Below are 20,695 nucleotides of genomic sequence, written 5' to 3' on the forward strand. Positions count from 1 at the left end.
CACATACACCAAGGGTGGTGGGTTCGAACCCGGCCCAGGCTAGCTAAACAACAATGACAACTGCAACAAAAAATAGCTGGGTGTTATGATAGGCGCCTGTAGTCCCAGTTACTTGGGAGGCTGAGGCAAGAGAATCACTTAAGCCCAATTGTTTGAGGTTGCTGTGAGTTGTGACGTCATGGGCACTCTACCAAGGGCAACATAGTAAGACTCTGTCTCAAAAAAAAGAAAAACAAAAACAAAAAAGAAATGAGCCAGACATATCCCCAACTAAGATAATGAACATCAAATATACTTGGAATATGATATAGCATCATTATTCCATTATTCCATTTTGCAGATGAGAAAAATGAGGTCCCCAGAAGTTAATTACTTCAGGGGTAGGATCTATGATTTTTTTTTTTTTGAGACAGAGTCTCACTTTGTCACCCTAGGTAGTGTGCAGTGGCGTCACAGCTCACAGCAACCTCAAACTCTTGGGCTTAAGCGATTCTCTTGCCTTAGCCTCCCAAGCAGCTGGGACTACAGGCACCTGCCACAATGCCCGGCTATTTTTCGTTGTAGTTGTCATTGTTGTTTAGCTGGCCCAGGCTAGGTTCAAAGCCACCAGCCTCAGTGTATGTGGCTGGTGCCATAACCGCTGTGCTACGGGTGCCCAGCCAAGATCTCTGATTTTCAAGCTTATTCACAAAGCTGTTGGGTTCTGAAGGTCAAGGACAGAGGCTGGGAAAATCAAGCAGGCAGGGTCTCCAGCCTGACCAGCCAGGGGCATGGCACAAAATGACACTTAATATTTGCTGAATAGATGTATGAGGCCTGACAATTAAGTTCACAAACTCATTCTAGAAAAAGTACTACGGACCTCACTGATGAATATCACTACAGTCACCTTTGCAGCACTTCCCTTGGCCATCTGGTGACAACAGAATACATGGGACATCTGCATCACTTTAATTCAAAAGCCCTTAATCTATAGTCCTTGGACCCTCTGAACACTAGGCAAAACTTTGCACATAGACATTTTCTACGGAGATAGAAAGTTCACATCATATTCTCAAAGGAACATGTGACCTATAAAAGGTTATGCAGCATTGCTTTAAGATACTATCTAAACCTCCACAGACATGGACAATTATGGTAATAACCAGTCTGACCTTTATCTATTTCAACTCCTCATTTTATAGCCCAAGATATAGAAAGAAATGGTGAACAACTTGCCCAAGGCCACCTGGAAGATGTGTGTCAGAACTAGATTTGGATATGGGATTTATATGGTAGTCTTTCTAATACATCAGGAGTTCTTAACCTGGGGTCCTTAGTCAGGCTTCAGGATCTATGAACCTGCTGAGTTGTATGCAAAGTTGGGAGGATATGCCTTTTTCTATGGGAAGGAGTACATGCTTGCATCAGATTCTCAAAGGGGTCCAGGACCTAAATAAGATTAGGAACCACTGCAGTCCTCAGCTCTGCCTCCCCTCTATAGCCTGGAGAATTCACAGGCAGAGCTGTTCCTGTTCTGAGGCAGCAGAACTTTGATCGGGGTTGGGGTGCATGTTAGCAAGTGTTGATGTTCTCCCCTGGACCATGCGTCCCCTCCCAGCATGCTGACACCAGCACTTTTCTCAATAACAGGCTGAGAGGGAGAAAGTGTACATGGTGACAGAACTGGGTGTGCTGAACAGGAAGGTTACAGAAACTTCTTGACATCAGCCAAGATGTCAAAGCTGAGACTTTGTACACGCTCAAAACAGTTTCCACCAAGATGGGCTCTGTCTCCTGGGAGATTGAGGGAGCAGGCAAGCCAGCAAACACTCAGTTAAATGTCGTCTTAATTTGGAAAGCGCAGAGGGACATTTTTTATCAATAGTCAGCTGTTCTCCAGTACCAGGAGTACAATGCAGTGCTTGCCCAGAGCCTGCGGGCAGCTCAGAGATTGACAGGCAGCCTTCTTGTCTGTCATCCAACTTCAGTTTGGCAGCTCACTGACCCTACCTCTCCTCTGGCTGGAACAAGAGTGAGATGGCAGCCACTACCCTTGGGACTCTAGAGAGAACCAAATCCCAAAGAAGAGAAAATAGTAAGGGGAGGAGGGAGTCTTAGCACAGGCTCAACCTGGCACATAGTATGTACCTAGAAAATAGGTCAGCATTTTCTAGTCTCTCCTAAGTTTAGAGGAGGTGTGGCACATAATCAGAAGTACTTATTCAACAAACATTTTATATTTACTGGGTAATTAGTGCCACTACTAAATGCCAGAAGTAGCACAAAAACAACAATGGGGGGGGCGAGGTAATCAGAATCATTCATTCATTCAAATTATTTAAAATTATTCATTCAAATTATTTAAAGCACCTACTATGTGCTGGACAGGCTTGGTGCTAGGCATTGGATGGATGGGGGACGGATATGCTCACTCACTCATTCCTTGAATAAATGTTTACTGAACATCTAAGTGTCCTGCACTGCACTAAAGATATAATGAACCAAACAGCCTTGTTCCCACAGTAGTGTCCCTGAAAACACTATCTCCAGACAGGGAAACTGAGGTAGTAGAGCTCCATGTGAAAGTCTCATTGCTGAGGCTGCCAAGCCCCAAACCTTGGCCTATTCAGCATCCCGACCCAGGCTGGCCTCCTGACAGAGCCATCTCCCTGTCTTCCTCACACATTTCCTCTCAGGGCACTGATGATGAATCATTAATAACAGAATTTTAATGGCAAAAGCATAGCAGTTCCTGGGCTGGTAAAGCCCATCCCCTGGGGCTGCAGTGACTGAACAGCCAAAGTTTCCTGGTCCCTTGACGACATCTCTCACAACTCTTCCATCCTTCCCTCTCCACAAGGAGAGGCCCTTCCTTTTAAAATTGGACAGCTTAAAAATATCCCACTCCCACTCCATAGTGATTGACGGGGAGGGAGAGACGCTCAGGGAGAGCTGGCCATCACCACAGGACACGCAGTATCCACCACTGTCTGAACTGCCCCTTGGCCCCAGGCCTGGCTAAGGGGAAGCCACACTCAGAGAACCTAAGAGAACAATGAGGTGCAGAAGCTAGCAGGTAGGGCTCCGTGGGGAGGGCAGGGGGTCCTTCAGGAAGGCTCAGAAACAATCTGCTGGGAAATGGGCTCTGTGCTCGGTTCAGTGAGGGAAACATCGGGTTAATCTGCTTCTTCACTGGAGGACTTCTCGGAACCTTGAATATGCTGATGCTGGATGTGTATTGTGAATCTATAAAAAGGGACGTCTGGTGCAGTGCTTCCCAAACTTATTTGACCACAGAAACCTTTTTTTTTTTTTGGCAGAGATTAATGCATGGCATGGCTTAAAACCCTGAGTTTTACCCAGCGTGTATGAAGTCCCTAACCTGCACGGAGTCGTGCTAAGTATGAGGGATACTGAAATACAAAAGCAGCTAGCTCCCTGCTCCCCAGGAGTGCCACCTGTGAGAGGCAGTCATGTGCAGGGTCCAACCGGTATAAGGCTGGTGTCCAGCACAGTCCTGGAAAGAGAGCAGGGCACAGAGCTAGAGGCAGCTTGGGCTCCAGCAGTAAGAGTTAGGTGGTGGGAAAGTATAGCAGGGACCATTCAGAGGTTGGGAAATGTAGAGTGGGCAGGAGAGAGGGAAACACGGACAATTACCCCACCATCCAAATCCTCCCACCTTGAACTAAGCTGGTTGGTCCTTCCCACTCAGTCACCAGGCAGTGGGACCTCAGGCCCTCCCACCACCCCCACCCTAACCATATCTATGCTATTGAACCTGGGCTAACATCCAGAAGCCTGGAACAGCTATTCACAAATTCAGTAATTGGGCTCTTTAGTGTTGACTCAGAAATCATTTTTTTCTAAGTCTTTCTCTTGGAAAAGCTTTTAAGACCCTTTAAATTAGTTAATGGAGAAGTTAGAGCTAAGGATGGCGCCTTGGCTTTCAGCACCCCCAACCATCTCCCAGCTCTCCCCAACACATTCAAGGATAACAGTGATAAGATAACCCAATATCTGTTTTATTAAACACACAGACATTTCTGGCATACCTTTCCCAAAGGAGGACCTCAAAATCGACACTCTCCTGCTCCTTACTCCCTCATATCAGTAGAATGATAATAATGCTTTCACATAAAATTACAGTGTGAGCTGATGGAAAAGAACCATGGGCCAGAAGTCAGGAGGCCCAGTCCTCATCCTGGGCTGACAACTTATAAAGCTATGCAGCCACCAGCATCAATCACTCTGCCTCCCCGGGCCCAAGTGAGCATGCCCTTCCATTCATCCTACTAGGTAGGAAGGCAGAGACCATTCTCCTTGGTTTTCAACTGAGGAAATAACATGGCAAGTCAAGTCCCTCCTCCAAAGTGACACAGCTAGGCAAACTGCAGAGCCAGAACTTAGGTCTGCACACACTTTCCTGTTCTTTTCTGTGCTGAGCAGGTGCTTCAGGTTTTGGGAAGGTGGCTGAATAACTGGCCTCTTCTTTGGGACTCAAAGAAGATACGTATTGTGATATGTGTCTGAGAACCCACAGGCTCCATCTTCAGGGCTGAAGTAAGGTCTGAAAAAGTCAAGCAGATACACCCCAGGGTTTAGGCAAGAAATTCCTCCCTTTCAAATCAAAGGTGAAACAAAAACAATCATGAATCCACTGTCATGAACAAAGGCAAATGCTGGAGCTAGCGTTGGGGGCAAGATGATACAGTGTTTTCCAAGTGTCAGCCATTCATGGAACCATGCCCATGATTTTTGTCACCTCTCTCTTTTTTGCTGGTCTTCTTTAATCTACTTTTTAAATTTTTTTAATTAATTTTTTTTTGAGATAGGGGCTTGCTCTGTTGCCCACATTACAGTGCAACCTCAAATTCCTAGGCTCAAGCAATCCATCTACCCCTGAAGTAGCTGAGACTATAGGCAAGTGTCACCTGGCCCAGCAAATTTTTAATTTTTCTTATTTTTGTAGAGATGGGGTCTCACTATGTTATTTGGGCTAGTCTTGAACTCCTGGCCTTAAGTGATCTCTCACTTCAGCCTCTCAGAGTGCTAGGATTACAGGCATGAGCTACTTGCCCTGGCTCATAAATACCTGGAGTTAAAACTCAGGTATTTTGGCTGGGCATGGTGGCTCATGCCTATAATCCCAGCACTCTAGGAGGCCAAGGCAGGCAGACTGCCTAAGCTCAGGAGTTCAAGACCAGCCTGAGCAAGAGTGAGACCCTATCTCAAAAAAAAAAAAATAGCAAGACATTGTGAGGGGCACCTATAGTCCCAGCTACTTGGGAGCTAAGAGGATCACTTGAGCCCAAGAGTTTAAGGTTGCTGTGAGCTATGATGCTACAGCACTCTACCAAGAGTGACAAAGTGAGACTCTGTCTCAAAAAAACCCTCAGGTATTTGTTAAAGTTAACTTTATCTGAGGTATAACATCTATAAAACTATAGGTCAATGTGCTAGCTATATTTTCATAATATATGAAATATATTCTAAATATCCTAAAATGTTCTTTGTGAACCATCAGAGACAGTTACATACACCAGATACTGGCAAACAATGATATAGCTTATGTACTAGGACACTCAGGCCTGGGGAAGGAGAAGGTAAGTGATTTGCTCAAAGACAAAGGCTAAGTTGAGGACTAACATCTCTGGACCCTTCAGTAAAGTTTTTCACAAGTCACTGAATGATCTTTTTGGTTTACAGAACAGAAATGACTGTGAAGGCAACCAAAGCTCATCTGTGAGACTATCAAGTGGGGAAAAAGGTCAAAGTCATTTATTAGCTCTGCCCTTGAAATTGCTTGGGAACCTAAGCTCCCATTGGAATTTCTACCCTGGAAAGAGAAACTAACACTATTTTTGTCATCCAAGCTCCCAGCCCCGTTGGTTCCTAAGAGGTACCACTAACTGTGTTTTATCTTACCTTAACCAAAACCCAGTCTTACGAGACTCCTTTCCAAGGGGTAAGGGTGTGGGGGCATAGCCCTGCTGGGGACTCCAGGGCTGCCTCCGAGATGCCCGCTTCTGCAAAGGACGCCAAGGTTCCCTGTGCTTGAAGCATGTGAGAGGCATGAGGTTCCTGCCAGCAGAGTATTCAGGCTGTAGAGGGAGGGGCTGGAGAAAGACTTCAGTCCTTTAACTGCCAGGTCTCTGGGCCCTGGGGCTAAAAGAAGAGGCAAGAGCAGGTCTTACTCATACTATATTCCTGAATTTCTACTTTGGAGAAAGGACTCCTTAACAGGGCTTGGTTCCCTCCGGCATTGTTAATTCAGCCCAACCCCAGTGACTCTTAGAGACCTAAAGGGTAATTCAGACAACTTTACCACATCATCTCTCCTAAAAATACCATCAGAGCTGCCACCATTTATTCACTATCTATTGTGTGTCGGGCTGTGCTAAGCCCTTTATAGTCATCTCATTTAATCTTCACAACAACCTAATGAGTAACAGGTAAAGAAACTGAGGCTCAAAGCCATGGAGTCCATGTTCAGTGAGTTAAAACTCAGGTTTATCTGACTCTAAAAGGTGTGGTTTCAACCACTGCTAGGGTGAGGAATGATAAGGAGACTAGGGGCTACTGCTTCCTAGTCACAGGCTACTGAACTTAGGGGAGGGACCTTGTTGCGTCTGTACCTGCTGCTTCCATGGAAAAGAGAGTCCGAATCCTCTCCTGGGCGGGCTCATTTCCCAGGGCTGCTGATTGCTGGTAACATCTCAAGGCCTCCCTCAGATTCCTCTGCACACCAAGGCCTTTCTCATAGCAAATGCCCAAGTGGTACCTGCTCTGTGAGTCCTAAAACAGAAGAAAATGGACAGAGACACACATACAGGTCTGAGGAAGGGAAACACTGAGGTAGGAGCAAGATGACGTCGGACATGCTGGGGCTTATCCATGCAGGGTTGAGGCCCAGCCCTGGCCCACCCCCCCACGACCCCCTGCAAGGGATCCCAGTGATGAAATGCTAGAGACCCAGGGCCTGCCCACCACAGAGGAGATGCGATCCCTTCACCCAGGGAGATTCCAGCCACAGAAGTATGGAAGGTTTTCTCACTGGGGCTGGATGAAAGTATCCAGAAGTGAAAGACAACGGGGAACAGCCTGCTGAGGGAATCCCAGGAGGCAGGTTCCTCCACTGTCCTGACAGAGCAAGGAGAGTCAGCTCTCTCAACGCCCCACACGCCTTCCTGAATCTCTGCCTGAGAGGACTGCACGGCATAAATTACAGAGAATGTGTTTCTTGTCTTTTAAAAGGTTAAGTCCTTTTTTTTAGAGACAGAGTCTCATTTTATCTCCCTCAGTAGAGTGCTGTGGTGTCACAGCTCACAGCAACCTCCAGCTCTTGGGCTTAGGCAATTCTCTTGTCTCAGCCTCCCAAATAGCTAGGACAACAGGCAGCTGCCACAGTGCCGGCTATTTTTGTTGTTGTTGTTGCAGTTTGGCCCAGGCTGGGTTGGAACCCACAACCCTCCATATATGGGGCTGGCGCCCTACTCACTAAGCCACAGCTCTGGATGGTCTCACTGAGAACCATTCTCTTCTGAAAGGCAGTATCAAGTAGGGGCTGGGTGCCCAGCTATTCAGACTTCCAATCATGGTTCTACCACTCACCAGCTATGTAGCCTCAAGCATATTACTTTACATCTCAGTGCCTCAGTTTCCTCACCTATGAAGTGGAGATAATAATGACACCTATCTTAGGAGGCTGCTGTAAGGATTAAATATATTACTATATATGGCTGGGCGCCCATAACTCAGTGGTTAGGGCGCAGGCCACATGCTCTGGGGCTGGTGGGTTTGAACCTGGCCCAGGCCTGTTAAACAAACAAACAAAAAAATAGCTGGGTGTTGTGGTGGGTGCCTGTGGTCCCAGCTACTCAGGAGGCTGAGGCAAAAGGATCACCTAAGCCCAAGAATTAGAGGTTGCCAAGAGCCTAATAGGGAGGCTGAGGCAAGAGAATTGCTTGAGTCGAAGAATTTGAGCTATAATGCCATGGCACTCTATGAAGGGTGACAAGGTAAGACTCTGTCTCAATAAAAATAAATAAATAAATAAACAAGTATGTTACTATTTAAAAAGTGCCTAGATTAGTGCTATTATCACCCCCCTTAATCTCTCCCTTTCTACTGGAACGCTTTCCTCATATTTACTCTCTCAATTTAAGAAAACAAAACACTAGGGCGGTGCCTGTGACTCAGTGAGTAGGGTGCCAGCCCCATATACTGAGGGTGGCGGGTTTGAACCTGACTGGCCAACTGCAACAACAAAAACAAACAAACAAAAAATAGCTGGGCATTGTGGTAGGCGCCTGTAGTCCCAGCTACTCAGGAGGCTGAGGCAAAAGGATCACCTAAGCCCAAGAACTAGAGGTTGCCAAGAGCTGTGATGCTACAGCACTCCACCAAGGGTGACAAAGTGAGACTGTCTCTGAAAAAAAAAAAAAGAAAAGAAAAAAAAAACTACTGTTAACTCCCAATCGTGGTCTCATTTCTTTTGTACCTTTTTTTTTTGAGACAGAGCCTCAAGCTGTCCCCCTGGGTACAGTGCCATGGCATCACAGCTCACAGCAACCTCCAACTCCTGGGCTCAAGCGAGTCTCCTCCCTCTGCCTCCCAAGTAGCTGGGACCACAGATGCCTGCCACAACGCTGGCTATTTTTTTTGGTTGCAGCCGTCATTGTTGTTTGGTGGGCCCGGGCTGGATTTGAACCCACCACCTCAGATGTACATGTCTGGTGCCTTAGCCACTTGAGCCACAGGCACCAAGCCTCTTTTGTACCTTCTATAGTCAAATTTCTAGAAAGGCTGAGCTCCCACTTCTGTAACATGCAGGCCAACATCTCTCAGGTAAATATGATGGACTCATGGCCAGGTTATAACACAGCATCAGACACATCCAACCCTGCAACGCTGCTTAATACAAACCCAGGAAGATGCTATTCCCTGTGGTGTAGAAAAGTGTGAGGTCTGTGTCCCAACACAGTGTCACATAACAGGTAACAGACCTCCCTTTGTGCACTCTCCTCTCAACATGCTTATTTGATTCAAGCAGGCCAGGGTGCCCCAGGCTTGCCTAGCACATAGCCATGCAGGACCACCCAGCCTGGGGAAGCTCTGTGGGGCTACTTCAAACAAAGGCTGGCACAGAGGCCAGTACTAACTGCAGACTTTAGTCCCCTTTTGCCAGCTACTACAGATATTTTGGGCAATAGAGTAGACCAAAAAAAAGTATTCTCATGCCCAAGAGTTCAACAAAGCTATCAGTCTGGAAAAAAAACATGGAAGCAGTAGTCACCCATATAGGAAAATTATAGTACATGAATATTACTTGTTTTAATCTAGGCCTCAGGTTCTTCAAGATGCAACTCAGAAAATATACTGATCACATACACTTTTTTTTTTTTGAGACAGAGCCTCAAGTTATCCCCCTGGGTAGAGTGCCGTGACATCACAGCTCATAACAACCTCCAACTCCCGGGCTCAAGTGAGTCTCCTGCCTTAGCCTCCCAAGTAGCTGGGACCACAGGCACCCAATACAATGCCCGGCTATTTTTTGGTTACAGCCGTCATTGTTGTTTTGGCGGGCCTGGGCTGGATTCAAACCTACCACCTTAGGTGTATGTGGCTGGCGCCTTAGCCACTTGAGCCACAGGCGCGGAGCCTGATCACATACACTTGAGGAATACAGCAAACTACAGATCACTTTCCCAGTGATTCACACTAACATAAAGCTTTGAGATCTCCTGCATCAAAGTTAACCATTTAACTCAGTATTTCCCAACCCAAATTAATTCCTTCATATTACTTACAAATGCCCCATGGATCTAATGCTCCATGGAACAAACTCTGGGCCATGGTGTCTGAATGCCAATGCCACGGTTCATAGGCAACCAGATGCCCCCACCTCCAAACTGCCCAGTGTCTCCACCTTGTGTGTCCTCTGACTTCCCTGGGCTTCCACCACTCATAATGATGCTCTTCTGTGAGTACAGCTTACAGAGTGCTCTCACACCTGTTATCTACTTAGATTTTGATCCTCACAACAATGCCGTGAAACAGTAGACAGATAACAGTAGCAGACATGCTGACTTTAAAGACAAGGAATCAGGTCTGAATCAAGAAATGACTGGGCTCAGTAGTGTGCTAGTGAATGCTTAAGGACTGGCTTTCTAAGAGGGAAAAAGCCCTGCTTTGTAGCATTTAGCAATTTCTGTTGTGCAAATACTCCTCCCACAGAGGATTCTAAGCTTCCTAGAGCTCTTACAGCCTGGTGCAAGCCAGCTCCTGTATACCACTGGGTTTGCCCAAGGGTCACACAGTAGGTCAGCAAGAGCTAAGACTTGAAGCTAGACTAACACTCCTATCAAACACTCTTCTAAGCACGGAAGAACTTAGTACTAGTTCCAAAATCCCTTCTTATCAGACTTGATCCCCAACATGCCTGGATACCAGAGATCTCATACCCCATTGCTGGCTGCAAGCCAAAGATACTTCACAGCCCTCTGCTCATCCAGGTATGGCTCCTTGGTGAAAAGCACTCCGAGGAAAGCCTGGGCCTATGGTGAAGGAGAAGGGAAAAAGGGCATCTTGGTCACTTTCAGGCTCTACATGCCCCAGGGACCTCTGACAGAGCCGGCCAATGGCACTCACCTCTCTCAAGCCTGAGTCTGCAGCCTGCTTCAGCATGGACACTGCCTTCTGCTGCTCAGGGCCCCATGAAGAGGCTGGGTCTTGTAGTAGGCACCTGGCATAGCGGTACTGAGCCAGGCTATGGCCCTGGTTTGCAGCCAATTGGTAATAAAGGACCGCCTGGGGAGAAGGGAGAAACACCCAGTCATCTGGTAACTCCATAAGCACTTTCTTCTTTGTGTGAAATTTGAAAACATTATTTTAATTAAATAATACATAACCATTATAGATTAGTCAGAAGCCAAAATTTAAAAATATAAAACAAAAATAGAAACATAAAATCCTAAGAAATCCTGCCTCCTAAAGATCATTTTCTGTTAAAATTTTAGTATATAACTTTGCAAATTTCTTCCCACATATATAAGTGTTATATACACACACACACATATTTAAGTGTGTGTGTGTATATATATAGAGAGAGAATTGGATCGTACTACACTATTTTGCAACTTATTTTTTTTAGCAATACGCTATGAATGTCTTTCCTTCCCAATAAATATAGATCTAGCACATCATTTTTAAGGCCCAAATACAGATGACATTAACCAGTTTTCCTTTTTTTTAGAGAAAGAGTCTCATCCAGCCTGGTGTGCAATGGCCTAATGATAGCTCACTATATCCTTGAACTCCTAGGCTCAAGCAATCCTCCTGCCTCATCCTCTCAAGTAGCCCCACTAACTTTTTTATTTGTAGAGATGGATCTCACTATGGTGCCCAAGCTGGTCTTAAACTCCTGGCCTTAAGTGATCCTCCCACTGCAGTCTCCCAAAGTGCTAGGATACAGGTGCGAGCCACTATGCCCAGCCATAACCAGTTTCTTTGGAAGGAACTTTATATTGCTTTCCCTTTTTTTGCCTGCACATACAACTCTAAGGAATACATTCCTATATAATCTCTTTGTGTAGTTATCCTAATTTTCTTTTTGTTTTTAGAGACAGAGTCTCACTTTGTCACCCTCGGTAGAGTGCTGTGGTATCATAGTTCACAGCAACCTCCAATTCCTGCTGCCCTAGTTATCCTACTTTTAAAAAATTAATTAATCCAGGTGGCGCCTGTGGCTCAGTGAGTAGGGTGCCAGCCCCATATACCAAGGGTGGTGGGTTCAAACTCAGCCTCGGCCAAACTGCAACAAAAAAATAGCCAGGCATTGTGGCAGGTGCCTGTAGTCCCAGCTACTCAGGAGGCTGAGGCAAGAGAATCACCTAAGCCCAAGAGTTGGAGGTTGCTGTGAGCTGTGTGACATCACAGCACTCTACCAAGGGCGATAGAGTGAGACTCTGTCACTATAGAACAGAAAACAAAAAAATTAATTAATCCTGGTGTGGCGCCTATGACTCAAAGGAGTAGGGTGCCAGCCCCATATGCCGGAGATGGAGGGTTCAAACCCTGCCCCAGCCAAAAACAGCAAAAATAATAATAATAAATAATCCATTCACCATAGTACTATTCTAGCCTCTGAGAATACAACTGCAAAGAAGGCAAAATCCTTGCTCTCCCTGAGTTTTCAGTCTAAATTCCCAAAAGCTAGAGCTTCTTCTTTATTTTTCCCCTTACAGCTGGGTTGGGACCAAGTGGGAGAGAGAAGTAGAACTTCCCCCCAACCTTGACCCCTGCTCATTTCTAGAGATCACTCTGAGCAGCCCTGCAGAGGGGACAGGCCTGGAGGGCAGGGGAGAAGGTGCAGTACCTTACTAATGTCCCTTGGGGTGCCTCTGCCATGCTCATGACACAGACCCACGTTGTACTGTGCTTTGCTGTAGCCACGGTCTGCAGCTCTCTGGAAGTAAGAAAAGCCTGCCGTGTAGTCCCCATTCCTCATGTTCTCCGTCCCTATAAGAAAGCACAGGGCACAAACAGCTTCCTCTGTGAACTTCCCCACATCGTCAACCAGATACCTATATTCTACTCATCTGATCCTAAATTCCTTCCTTTCTTTTTTGTTAGACACTATGCATATGTTCCTATCCTTTGAATAATTCACTGGTTTTCCACAGACATTAGTGGGTTCCCCCCTCCTATAAACCATTCCTCCATCTCTTGGTAGTAGCTTCCAGATTTGTCATAGGGAACAACCCCTCCTCCAGTGCTGTCAATGAATATGCCCACACGCTTCCCAATCAAGAAGACTCTCAGGAATCTGAATCTTGATCTTGTTGGGACAAGGAGAAAAAAACAGTCCTTGTAGGTTTATTTTGATAGCAGCAATCTGAAGATACTTTCTATCAGTTGCTTCCCCTGGGTCTCAGGAGCTTCCTTGATCCCTATCTTTTCAGAGGCTTGGCAGGTCACTAAATCCCAATAGACTCCTTTTGCGCTTAAGTTAGACAGAGCGGGTTTAGGTTGCTTGTAACCAACAAATCCCAAATGATACAAGTGATATTGTTAATTTTGTTTTATGAGGAAGCTGGGAGCAGTAATATCAGAAAGAGAGACAAGATCTGAATGCAGATAAGTTCTAACTCCAAAGCCCACACTCTTTTCATTGCCCAAATGAAAAGGAAAGAGGAAAGGAGCAGGCATAGCCAATTCCCAGCTCTAAACCTTTGCTCAAACTGTCTCTCTTGCCTGGGATCTCTCTTTCTGCCTCTACCATCAGGCCTCCCATCCCCTTTCTGCTCTATAAACTTCAGACCACACTCAGGTTTTAAACACTTTTTGGCGCTTACCTAATATATGTGTACTAATCCTCTCTTTCTATGAACTAAACTGTTTCAAGAGTATAAGTCCTGCCTCCTAAATTGGACTGCAAAATCCTGGAGGCAAAAACAGAAAAAGAATGTAGAAGAAATAATTCTGGGCTCAGCGCCCATAGCACAGTGGTTATTGTGCTGGCCACATACACCAAGGTTAGTGGGTTTGAACCCGGCCCGGGCCAGCTAAACAACAACTGCAACAAAAAATAACCAGGCGTTGTGGTGGGCTCCTGTATTCCCAGCTACTTGGGAGGTTGAGGCAAGAGAATTGTTTAAGCCCAAGAGTTTGAGGTTGCTGTGAGCTGTGATGCCATGGCACTCAACCGAAGGTGACATAGTAAGACTCTGTCTCAGAAAAAATAGAAGAAATAACTCTGCATAGGATGAAAGCTCTATACAAATGCAAAATATGATGATGGCTTATGCTCCCTTTCTATTCTGCCACAGTGCTTAGCACTTGCTGAATAAATGAATATATGAATGAAAGAATGGTAAGAATATTCTAAGAGAATCTACCCATCAAAACCACAAAAAGCTAATGAAGTAGAAGCCAGGTTCCATTCAGCCACCAGGGAATTACAGAAAGTTGCCTCCCTGCTTCCTGAAAACTTACTATCCAGGGTTGACAGAGCCTTCAGTCCTTGAGAAGAAGAGTCAAGAGGGCAAAGGATCCCACTCTATTCTCATACCCTACCTGGCTCCGTTGATATACCCTAATCCAGCTGCTCTTCTCAATCTCCTCTTTTTCTAGCCTAGACCACGCCTCCTCATGTTGTGCTCAGCTGTCTCTTGTTTGCTCTCTAACATCCCTATAATCCATGTCTGTCTACACAACAACCAGAGAGATCTTTGGAAAAGTAAATCAGATTGTGTTACTGCCCACCTTCCCACTCCTGCGTAAAGCCCTCCAATGGCTTCCTAGCTCATCTAGAAAACTTATTTCTTTACCTTGGCTCAGAAGGCCTCACCTTACTTGGCTCTTCCTGCTTCCCTGACTTCATCTCTTACTCTTTGCTTCAGACACACTCACCTTTCTCTTTTTCTCTTAATAATCAGAATTCAATCCTGCCTCAGGACCTTTGCACTTGCTCTTCCCTCCAGTTGGAAAGTTTTCTCCAGATGGAAATAAGAGTGGCTTGTTTTTGTCAGTTGAGTCTTAACTCAAGGTCTTCCCTTCAGTGAATACTTCCAAATTAAAAGTTGCTCCTTGCCCAAGTCACTAACACATCCCTTGTTTTATTTCCTTCCTATTTATCACCATCTGAAATTCTTTTTGTTTGCCAGTTTATTGCTTTTCTCTCTTTCAACTCAACTGTCAGCTCCATGAAAGTAAGAACTTTGTCTTATGAATCACTATATCCTTACTATCTAAACTAGGGCCTAGCAAAAGGTAAATGCTCAACAAATTTGTTCTCAGTGAATCCTAGCCTTTTACCTATCTGCCCACTAGACTCTGAAAGATGCTACTGGGAATCTGGGTCTCCACATTAGAAGGCCTAAAACTTGAGCCAATCACTATGGAGACCAGGATAAATGATGAAGGGTCATTTGGAGCCTCCAGATGTAGGCAAAGGTTCCTATTCACGCACTCAAGGGCTTGCTACAAACTTCAGGAGCCTGATCATTCCTATGTGTGGCACACAATGCTAAGTGTCCTCCAAGCTGGTTTCCTCCGTCAGACATAATAACAGAATTTTCAAATAAGTACAAAGTTATTCAGCTAAAGATGATATTTCCAGCCTCCTTTGTGACTAGGTGTGGCCACAAGCCTACATTCTGGACAAAGATCGGTGAACTTCGAGGTCATGTCCTTAAAGTCCCTAAAGGAGTGGTCCTTCAGCCTCCCCACCTTCTTCCTTCCAGCTAGCTACAATAAGGATATGAGCGAAGGAGCTGGAATAGCCAAACTGGAGCTTAATACGGGAGGCAGTTTTAAGAATGAATAAGAATAGATTTCTGGACAGCGCCTGTGACTCAAAGGAGTAGGGTACTGGCCCCATATGCCAGAGGAGGTGGATTCGAACCCAGCCCTGGCCAAAAAAAAAAAACTGAAAAAAAATAAAATAAAATAAGAATAGATCTCTGACACCTCTGAGCCACCACATGCCAGACCTGGTCTACCAACCTAGGAGAAAATAAAATCTCTCTTGTTTACACTGCTCCCTACTCTGACTGTATGTGATCCACTCCATACCCTTCCCAATTTCCCATCCTCCTGCCTTGAGGCAGGATCCATTCAGTTACCCAAGAAGTTGAAAGCAATGGAAACACTGAGCTGGAACAGCTGCTGAATGGAAGTCACAGCCTCTTCAAGGGAAAGAGTATTTGATTTTTCTTGTTCCTACAGAAGGAATATAAATATTAATCAAGGGAGGATTCACTGGAATTGCCACCTGCTGAAGAGAATGTTATAGGGATCTGGGTGGTCAACTCTGGATAATACCTTCTTTTCACTAGTGGGCTGAGGCTGGGCTGGTTTTGCCTTGGACTTGAAGCTATTGCTGGCATGCAAGAAACCCAAATCACTGGGATCTACAAAGGAAAGGCCAATAGCCAGTAAAGACAACAAAGAAAGATATTACTTCTTCTTTTCTCCACCTCTCCTAATCTACCCAGGCTCTCCATCCAGCACCTTTCCTGAGAACCAAAATAATTATGAATCATCCCAGAAGGCATAGGCCTCACTGGAATGATGATTCCCTTAATTGGGAATATGCAGCAACCAACATCCATCTGCCTAACTCCCCCCACCCCGCCTTCTGCTAGTTCTCTAAGGTGGGGACATACCTTCCTCTGAGGGGTCCTGAGGACTGGCTGCTCTCAAGGAACTATATGAAGAGAAGCTCTTGGGCTGAGCTGAGGGTTCTTCCAGGCCCAGCCTAGGTTCCCTGTGGTCAGAATGCCTGGGAGATGGGCTGTCAGGGCTGGGGAGAATGTGTTGCCGCAGTGCTGTAAAGAGCCAGCAAGAGTAGTCAGGTCAGAAGGGGATCAGTGTAGCCTCCTCGGGCTTGACTGAATCGTCCCTGAAGTTTTAGAGACCACAAAAAAATGTCTAAAACTCCTGCAACACTTCCTTCACACTCCTCCTTGTCTATTTCCTTTGTTGGTTTCCCTCCTCAGGGACCTAGAGGGGTCTGTATTTGATCTTCTACCCTAAGCATCGATCATTCTGTCTGAATTCTTCCAGTAGCCAGGAGGCATCTACCTTATTCACTGTTGTAGCCCCAGCATCTAGCATTTTCTTTAATGGTGATACTGATAGTGATTATCATCATAATAATGACAAGAACTAATACTTAAACTAGTAATTACTGAGGACTTACTGTGTGCCAGGTACTGTTCTAAGTCCTAGACATGTATTAACTTATTTAGTCCTCCCAAGAAACCTATGGAGGGGGTTTTATTATTATCCCATTTTGTAGATGAAGAAACTGAGTCACAGAGAAGTTAAAATTAACTTGTCCAGGGATACGAGACTAGTATGCAACAGTTCTGGGGCTTAAAGCCTCACAATCTGACTCAAGAGCCTCAAGTGCCAGGCTATATTGCCTCTGTACCATGGCACATGATAGGCATTCAATAAAGAATGACAGAATGAATAACTGGAGAATGACCTAACTGGCTGACAGCTAGGCAGGAAGCCACACCTAGAATCTAAAGTAGTCTGGACTTGTGGGGCTCCCTCCATGGGAGGTGAGGGAGGACATGGAAAGACACTGAGGAGCAGGTGTGGTTCACACCCTGGGTGGAAAAAAAACCCCAGTTCCCTTCCTCTGACTTCAGATAGGAAAAGCAAGGAGCTGCCGATGGCTCTTTTCCTGAGGTGTGTCCAGGGATGCTTCCTGGCCCAGAGAAACTCCCAGCCCAGCCCTTCTGTCCCTAAGACTGAGAACTTACACCAGGAGCATGTGGGCCACAAGGGAAATGACAGGAAACGGTCTAGGGGACTATGCCAAGTGCAGTGTTCCACTCGCCGAGGTCCTGCTGGCAAGGATGCCTGGAAGTGGATCTGCCTTGCCAGCTGTAGGGCCAGCACAGCCAGAGTACCCTGGGAAAGATAGCACATTAGTGACAGTCTTCTATTAGTCAACTCCTTCAGACTTGGCCTTCAGCTTAAATAAATATCCTTGGGAAGCCAGCCTGGGGCAGCTCCCTCACTATGTGCCTCTGTAGCACCGAAACTTATCTTCTGGAGCCCTGATACCACTGGTACTTAAATCATCATCTTTGCAATTATTCACCTAAGATCCATCTCCCCTGATAAGTCTCTAAGCATGACAAGGTTAGGGGCCATGTATGTTTTGGTCACCAGTGTATCCTTGGTGCCCAGTACAGAGCTAAGATATGGTAGTGTCCCAATAAAAACTATGTGCATGCTGAATAAATGCATGAGTGATGACTGAACAAAGAAAGTCTAAGCAGACAAAAAGATAATGTAGTAAGTTGGGACTTAGCTGCAAATGCAGCAATAGGTCAGAGTTCCCCATAAGGCTCACTTTCCACTCTGACAGAATGCACCACCTACCCACCCCCAGCTAAGCCACCCCACCACACGCACATCTGCAGATGTGAGCTTGGTGAGGTGTTTCTTCTCTGTCAGGTCTGCAGAAGACCTGAGCTAGCTCTTATTCCAGTGACTGCTTGGTTTCCCTATCTCTACCTATACTGTATTCAGAAAGAGACACGCATGTACTTATTTGTTTCAACAGGCACTACATACAATGACAAATAAGATAGATATACCTTGCCTGAATGAGAAAGACAAAATCCAAGTACATAGAAAATAAACAGGGCAGTGCCTGTGGCTCAAAGGAGTAGGGCGCTGGCCCATATGCCAGAGGTGGTAGGTTCAAAATCCAGCCCTGGCCAAAAAAAAAAAAAAAAAAAAAAAAAAAACTGCAAAGAAAATAAACACAATAAATACCGAGAAGAAACAAGTCAAGGGGTTATGTAGAGAATAAAAGGGAGGCTCAGCACCTGTGGCTCAAGTGGCTAAGGCGCTAGCCACATACACCTAAGGTGGCGGGTTCAAATCCAGCCCAGGCCACCAAACAACAATGACAACTACAACCAAAAAATAGATGGGCATTGTGGTGGGCGCCTGTGGTCTCAGCTACTTGGGAGGCTGAGGCAGGAGACTCTTGAGCCCAACAGTTGGAGGTTGCTGTGAGCCGTGATGCCACAGCACTCTACCCAGGGGGACAGCTTGAGGCTCTGTCTCAAAAAAAAAACCAAGAGTGAATAAAAAGGAGGACTGACAAGGAGTCAGGTAAAGACTCTCTGAGCCCCCATCATTGGCATGCAACTTATTACTTAACAGTTCAGGGCCTGAGTGTCCTCATCTGTAAAAGATTATATTTCCCTAGCAAGATTTTTGTACCAATTAAGCAAGAAAATACATGTGTGATGTAATACTTTACATTAATAAATAATGCCATTTAATATTTATTATAAGCTTCATGAAGGCAAGAATATATCTATTCTTGTCCTCTGCTATGATCTTAGTGCCTAGCAAAAATGTCTGGCTCAGAGAAGGTGTTAAATAAATGTTTTCAAATGAAATAAGGAATAAATACACAGTAGGGGGAGGAAGGGCTGAGGGGGAGGGAGAGCAGCAATATCTCCCTGAATCTGCTCTAACGCTATGGGTTACTCATTGTGTGGACACCATGATGCCCTAGCTCTTGTTTTTAGGTAAGGCATACTTCCATGCAGGATTGTTCTCATCCACACTGAAGGTTGAGGACAGGGCTGGGAAAGCCTTACCCATGATATGGCACCCCACAGCGTGTTTGGGGAGACACACGTAGACTTCCATTGGAAAGTATCTTTCCATCCATGGGACCTTGGACCACTGCTCGTGCCTGGGCCATGTGGGCCCGACCTAGATGATGCAGTAAGAGCTGTCAAATTTTGTCCAAAATGAGGGCAAAGGGAGGACATAGGAGGAGATAAGTGACAGAATGGCAGTGTCTTACCTGTCAAGGTTGGGCACAGGGACCAGGAGGGTGGAGGAGGTAGCCTGAGGCCCATTTGGAATAGTGGACTTGGGGGTCACCCCCCGGAGGCTGGATGCCAGCACACGGGGAAGAGCTGTACAGAGCAACAAGGATAAGTCACCTCACTGGAAACAGGATTGAGGCAAACTGCCGCAACAATCTTCTCTCTGACCTGTGACAGAGCTCCACCAATATTTCTCAGGGTAGATTATCTACATCTTACAAAAGCTCCCATGCAATTCTGATGCCCTTCTACGGCTGCCAATCATTGTTCTAAGATGACCAGGCATTTCACACATACTTTTTCAATGTTTGGGGCGCTTTGTATCTAAACTAGTCCTCTTTTCAATGGGTCCGCCTAATCCATTCCCTTCAAGTCTTCTTTCGTTTCCTCTGCCCGCCATCTCCAGCCATTTGACTCCTCCCTCTTCCAACAGCCCTATCCACTCCTTGAATCTAGCCTCCAACCTCTTCTCACCAGTCCCAACCACAGCTCAAATCCACAATCCCCAAAATGTGGCCCCGCCCCTTTAGGGCTCCGCCCTTCTCTCTAACCCCGCCCACCACTGCTTCAGGTGTTTTCTCATGCCCGCTCCCACCTCTGGTTCAGAGTCTCCGCGGCCCCAAGGTGTTCGCGGTTCGATCGCCCCTTACCTCGGCCCAGCAGCCCCGGGAGGCGCCACATGTCGCTGCCAGCACCATAGATAGCTCGCAGCAGCAAGAGTGAGGCCAAGCCACTGGACAGCGGCCACTGCCCGGCTGTGGCGCCCGGAATGGCCGAGGCCCTCAGCCAGCCAATTAGAAAGGAGCTCAACCGGAAAGACAGCGCTCAGCGAGAGGAAGTGGGCGGTGTGGGGCGTGCTTTAGGCTAGCGGGGAGGTGAACTGCGACAAGGGCGTGGGCACATGTGCCCTGCTTTCCGCGAGTGAGGCGTCCTTTGCCGCGCCCACGCAGTGGCAGGGTGGCTGGTGTCAAAGCGGAACCGCTCAGAAGCCGGACCACTGAGAAGTGGGGCTAGAGCGGCTGTGGTGGAGCAAGAGAGGACCTTGCGGTCACCGTGGGGCCGCGAAGGAAGAAAAGGCTTTCCCAGGCCCCAGATTTGAGGAGGTGGGCGGGTCCAAGCTCGGTCGGTGGAGCAGAGGACCCAGTTAAAGAAGCCAGTAGTCCGAGCTTTCCGTCCGATGCCATCTGCTTACATGTTAGGTTGGGCCTGAATGCACAGACGACGAGCAGGGTTTTGATTCCAGAGTTTTTTTTTTTTTTTTTTTTTTTTTTTTTGAGACAGAGCCTCAAGTTGTGTCCCTCAGCCAGCCAATTAGAAAGGAGCTCAAC

General features: G+C 46.3%; 1 protein-coding gene across 1 annotated transcript; it reads right to left on the reverse strand.

The window, feature by feature from the left end:
* Window positions 1–3,983: 3,983 nt before the first annotated feature.
* KIAA0141 (KIAA0141 ortholog) lies at window positions 3,984–20,117 on the reverse strand. Its single transcript, XM_012807487.2, has 13 exons — window positions 20,018–20,117; window positions 19,343–19,457; window positions 19,131–19,248; window positions 17,262–17,412; window positions 16,152–16,313; window positions 15,808–15,896; window positions 15,609–15,705; window positions 12,359–12,501; window positions 10,633–10,791; window positions 10,446–10,538; window positions 6,618–6,777; window positions 5,908–6,147; window positions 3,984–4,549 (listed from the first exon to the last, which is right to left on the reverse strand). The coding sequence occupies exons 1-12, from the start codon at window positions 20,046–20,048 to the stop codon at window positions 5,909–5,911; spliced, it is 1,557 nt and encodes a 518-aa protein (XP_012662941.1). The 5' UTR covers window positions 20,049–20,117; the 3' UTR covers window positions 3,984–4,549; window position 5,908.
* Between the last annotated feature and the right edge of the window lie 578 nt (window positions 20,118–20,695).

This window comes from Otolemur garnettii, unplaced genomic scaffold, assembly GCF_000181295.1.
Source record: "Otolemur garnettii isolate 467f Iridium unplaced genomic scaffold, OtoGar3 scaffold00003, whole genome shotgun sequence".
NCBI lineage: Eukaryota > Metazoa > Chordata > Mammalia > Primates > Galagidae > Otolemur > Otolemur garnettii.